The sequence below is a fragment of the Brassica napus genome, chromosome A2 (assembly GCF_020379485.1).
Source record: "Brassica napus cultivar Da-Ae chromosome A2, Da-Ae, whole genome shotgun sequence".
NCBI lineage: Eukaryota > Viridiplantae > Streptophyta > Magnoliopsida > Brassicales > Brassicaceae > Brassica > Brassica napus.
In genome coordinates, this window is record NC_063435.1 from 2,832,457 (window position 1) to 2,838,032 (window position 5,576).

Consider the following 5,576-nt stretch of genomic DNA (forward strand, 5'->3'; position numbering starts at 1 on the left):
CCATTTCTAACGTTTCCTTTTGATGAGTTAGTTTATATAACTCACAGTGAAATTTATTAATTTATTTTTCAATGTTCAATTATTTTATTGCTTTGAACCGGAAAGTCTAATGCTGGATAAAATAAAGCAAAACATATTGTAAGTTCATGGAATTAAAAATCTATACTATTTCGAAATTCCAACTTATTTGTATGTTAAAAGATAAAATTATATAGAAACGAAAGACGACACAGCGATGTCGACCAGCAAACCAGTTTGCAAAAGTGATAGAGAAAAATATTAAGCAAAGGATTATGTCTACTCGATAATACAAGAAGCGAAAACTTACGAAACTGATGCAGTAATGGTTTGAGGCTCATATTAGATAAGAATATGTGCAAACGATAAAAAGTTTGGATTTTTAGATTCATTTGTAAATAACTATTCTTTTCCACGATGATCAAAAAATTCAACATTTTATTAAACAATAGAATTATATATATACTGATATGGAATTTAGAATATTAAAACCGGTGATACCATTAACACTCGTACTCCTAATGTAGTTTATTTTCTTTGACACATACTCCTAATCTACTTTGGCAATTACTTTTCACATCTAATCATTAAAATAATGTTTATGGTAATAAAAATATTAAAATAATATTTTATTCATATTAGCCCAAAATAAGAGTACTTGCACTCACTCCATTTTTCCCAATAAATTAAAGCACATCTTAAAAAAGATATCGAAGTATCAGCTCTGCCTCATCTCTCTCTCTCCCTCCCTTTCATTCTGAAACAGATGAAGTAGAGAAGTTAATGTTCACCAAACTTACTGTAAAGCCTGAAACTTTCTTTCTTCTTCTTCTTTGCTTCATTCAAGTACGTCTCTGCTTTTGCCTTCTCTGTTTCTAAATCTTCTCTCTGCATATATGCCTTCCATGAAAAATATCTAATAAAAAGTCTTTTCACTTCAGCTATTGTTACTGTTTTCTCAGATAATGTATAACATATTTGTGTTGACAGTTATATTTGCTTCTGTCGTTTGAATATATTACTGATAGTAACATTTTCTTGGTTTTTAACTGTGCAGATCAAAATTTCAAGAACCAGAGTAGTTGTTGCAGATCTAGTGAGATAAAATTTAACCAATTGAAGGAAAAAAATGAGTAAAGAAGAGTTTATGAAGATACAGGTTTGCTCACCACTTTTTTTTCTTCTGTTTCGATTTTAATATTCTTACAGTAATATGAAAGTCCACTCTGTTTTTTTCTCTGTTGTGGTGTTTTCTTGTGTAGACTTGTGTTCTAAAAGTGAACATTCACTGTGATGGTTGCAAGCAAAAAGTTAAGAAAATCTTGCAGAAAATTGAAGGTATAGTAACAAGAAAAATAAAAATAAATTTTCACGTTCTACATTTGACTTTCTGAAATATTTTCATTTTTAATTCAGATTTTGACTCGACTCTAGGCTAAGTTGTTTTTGGTTGCCGGTACAGGTGTTTTCACGACAAAGATAGACGCAGAGCAAGGGAAAGTGACGGTATCTGGAAATGTAGACCCCTCTGTTCTTATCAAGAAGCTCTTGAAATCTGGTAAACATGCCGAAATCTGGGGAGCTCCAAAGGGAAATAACACCATTCAGAACCAACCCAACTTGGCCAATCAGTTCAAAGGCATGCAGATTGACCACGGCGGCAAAGGCGGTGGTGGTAATGGGGGTGGAAACAATAACAAAGTCCAGAAGGGAGGCGGTGGTGGTGGTGGTGGACCGCCACCGAAGATGGGTGGTGGTGGAGGAGGTGGTGGACCGCCAATGAAGATGAGTGGTGGAGGAGGTGGTGGTGGGCCGCCAATGAAGATGGGTGGTGGTGGTGGAGGAGGTGGTGCGCCGCCAATGAAGATGGGTGGTGGTGGGCCGCCAATGAAGATGGGACTTCCACAGTTAACTCCACAACAGATGCAGCAGCTGAATCCACAGCAACTGCAGCAGCTTCAACAGCTTCAGCAGATGAAAGGGTTTCAAGATCTGAAGCTGCCTCCTCAGATGAAGGGTCCAGGCCCTGGCTCTGTTCCTGTGAACAAGAATCCTCAGAATCCTAATCAGAAGGCTGTGAAGTTTGACGTTCCTGAAGATGATGATGATGACGATTTCAGTGATGATGAATTCGATGATGATGAGTTTGATGAAGACGACGAGTTTGATGATGATGATTTGGAGGATGATGAGTTTGACGATCACGCTCCTCCTCCTAACAAGATGAAGCCTATGATGGGTGGTGGACCTGGTGGTAACATGATGATGCCTAATAACATGATGCCTAACATGATGATGCCTAACGCTCAACAAATGTTAAACGCTCACAAAAACGGCGGTGGTCCTGGACCCGCCGGTGGTAAGATTGTGGGTAAAGGAGGCCCCGGTGGTGTTCCTTTTCCTGTTCAAATGCCTAGCGGTGGTGGAGGTAATGGTGGTAAGAAGGGAGGTCCCGGTGGAGGTGGTGGGGGTAATGTGGGGAATCCAAATCAAAACGGTGGTAAAAGCGGCGGCGGTGGTGGTGGACAGTTTGATGGGAAAAATGGGGGAGGTGGTGGTGGTCCTAACGGTAATAAAGGTGGTGGCGGAGGCCAGATGATCGGTGGTCCCAACGGAGGCAAAAAGGGTGGTGCTGGCGGTGGAGGTGGCGGCGGAGGAGGACCCATGAGTGGAGGACTCCCACCAGGTTTCCGGCCAATGGGAGGCGGCAATGGAGGTGGACCTCCGACCATGAGTATGCCAATGAGTGGGGCAATGGGTGGTCCAATTGGTAATCTACCATCAATGGGTGGTGGTGGTCCTGGTGCAATGGGAAATAATAATATGCAGGCGGTTCAAGGATTACCCGCAATGGGTCCAGGAGGTGGCGGCGGCCCATCCGTAGGAGCCCCGCCAGGGTATTTCCAAGGCCATGGAAGCAACGGTGGTGGCCAAGACTCAGTGCCTGGAAATCCCTACTTGCAACAGCAGCAGCAACAACAACAACAACAACAATACTTGGCGGCAGTTATGAACCAGCAACGAGCCATGGGCAACGAACGGTTCCAGCCGATGATGTACGCTCGACCACCTCCCGCTGTCAACTACTTGCCACCTGAACCGTACCAACAACATCCGTACCCGTATCCGTATCCATACCAATATCCGCCTCATGGTGGTGATCAGTATTCTCATTACTTCAATGATGAGAATACATCAAGCTGCAACATCATGTGAGCAAACGAAAAAACAAAACAACATCAAAAGTTGCCATAGTTTGTGTATCCGTCTGGTCTGTGATTATACATGGAAATGAGGGGGTTTTTCTTAATGGTTTAAGGGTTCTTACAATCCTTCTTCTAAACTCCAACGGATCAAATCCTAAGTTATATTAGGGTTTTCTTTTTCTTTTTAATTTGTGATAGTTCTTAAGTAACTTATAGAATCATAATATAAAATCAAACGAATATTTTATATTGCAAGTTTTGTCTAGGTTCTTACTTTCTTAACGAGAGCCTAGTGTTCATATCTGCTGTCTAGATGTTTCAGACAAAATAATATAAATAAAGCCATAAACGAAATGAGTATTTTTATATACAAAGTGACTCATGATATTTGTTATTCTTATATATGATATGCGCAATTGCGAAGAACAAGTTTGGTAGATACTAGATACCAAACCCCTTCAAGTCTAGCTGCGATTAGTGATATTGACACTTGTGAATCAATAAACTCTTTATTTTGAAAAACTATTAATAAATTGTTTATCAGTATATTTTATATTAACTCGATCTTGAAATCGAGAAAACTCGTCCAAGAAGTACTTTATTTCATTTTGCCAAACTGAGCAAACATAATGAGTAATGGAATTGGAACTGTGTCCCACCCACTATAGTTTTAGATCATATTGTCCATTTGGTTTTAGCTTTAATTTCGCTTTTGTTATTAGGTTTGAATATATTCATAAAAAGAAAAAGATTACAGATTAAAGTAAACAAATCAGTTGTATTTTAAATAATAAAAAGATAGACAGTAAAAACGCTGAATGCGAGGATAGCAGCATCTGCTTTACTCTCCTCACCAGTGATTTGCATTCTGCACAATCAAATAAAATTTCATATGTGGCAAAACGAACGGGTTTATTTTGGTTGCGGCACAACGGTTGTGAATTGTGATGCAGTCTCAACGTCCGTGAACGTTAATGTCGATAGTCCTTATCTAGACCGGTTTAATCTCGTAATTAACAAAGTCAAAACTTATAATGAATAACAAAAGATGATCATCATCGTCATCATATTCATTACGATGATGTATGCATGAATGATCAAGATGGTGATGATAGATGATGAATGGGACCCATATAAGTGAACTTAAATGGATGTGTGTGGCAGCTACTAGTGTTTAGCGTCACTGACGCAGCACACGTTTCTTCTCTTTCTCATTCTTATGCTTTTGTACACGTTACATAACACACAATCTTATTAAAGAAGCGCTCTGGATTCAGCCAGATTTTGCTTCTTTCATACGTATTTTGCTTTTTATTACTTTAAAAAAGTTATTTTATCAATTCACTTAGAATTCTATATGCGGCTGTTTCATTACCTAGAATGGAGAAAATAAAGTTACTACTACATTTGCTTTGTTTATGATTGCATACTAACCAGATCAGTTCATTATATAGACAAAGAAGTGATGAGTGAGAAGACTAGTTAAGGCTTAGAACAGGCTGCTCGAGGTACGACAGGACCGACACTTTGTTTATTACGTTGCTTGTTTACAGCTCTAACGCTATTCCACGGTGAATCACTAGTTTTACTACTCCATTAAACTGCCTTTACACTTTACCAGCCAATAACCCGTTACAAATTTTGACAGATCAACCATCTTTGTCCTCTGTTTTCTCTTTGGGTCCCATCGTTTCTTTATTTTTTGTCCCTTAGTATTATTATTCCCTATGTTTCATAATACTTAATATTTTCACTTAGTGCACAAATATTAAGAATTTTTTTCTGAAAAACATTTTAAAGATATAATTTTAAACTCAGTTAACCAATTATAAAAAAAACGGTAAAATCTAATTGGTTGAACAGTTTCCAATAAAGTTAAAGTTAATTTTAAAATTTCAAAATTTCGTAAATTGAAACAAAATAATCATTCTAAAACATCATCTATATTGAAACGGAGTGAATATTATATTTCATTTAGTTATCACCAAAAGTGAAAAAGTGGATCTCCAGTGTTCACATTTTACCCCTAGGGCATATTACAAATAAACACACTTTAAAAAGTTTTTGATTCAACAGAATGCATGTATGTGAATTTTAATTCGAGTAAGGACAATACCAGATGTTCCAGTCAATTGTTATTGCTATTGAAGAAAAATTACACTTAAGTTACAAAAAAAAAAATTACACTTATTGCAAGAATATCTTAGAAACCTAAGAAAATTTATTGCTATAACGATAACAAAAAATACTACAGCAATAGCGAAAATCTACAATAATAACCTAGAAACCTAAGAAAAAATTATTACAATATTACAAAAACTACTTAATTTTAAAAGAAACCTATAAACCTAA

The 5,576-nt window shown here is 37.3% G+C and overlaps 1 protein-coding gene across 3 annotated transcripts; it reads left to right on the plus strand.

Moving 5' to 3' along the window:
- The first annotated feature begins 687 nt into the window (after positions 1-687).
- Positions 688-3,473, plus strand: LOC106431482 (heavy metal-associated isoprenylated plant protein 33). 3 transcript variants are annotated; one of them, XM_048749442.1, is made up of 4 exons: positions 688-819; positions 1,076-1,177; positions 1,281-1,356; positions 1,481-3,473. In XM_048749442.1, exons 2-4 carry the CDS (start codon positions 1,148-1,150, stop codon positions 3,232-3,234), a joined length of 1,860 nt encoding a protein of 619 aa, XP_048605399.1. In that variant the 5' UTR covers positions 688-819; positions 1,076-1,147; the 3' UTR covers positions 3,235-3,473. The 3 variants fall into 3 exon arrangements, with proteins under 3 accessions (XP_048605399.1, XP_048605389.1, XP_048605391.1); XM_048749432.1 differs by having other exon boundaries at positions 694-864; XM_048749434.1 differs by having other exon boundaries at positions 710-985.
- The last annotated feature ends 2,103 nt before the right edge of the window (positions 3,474-5,576 follow it).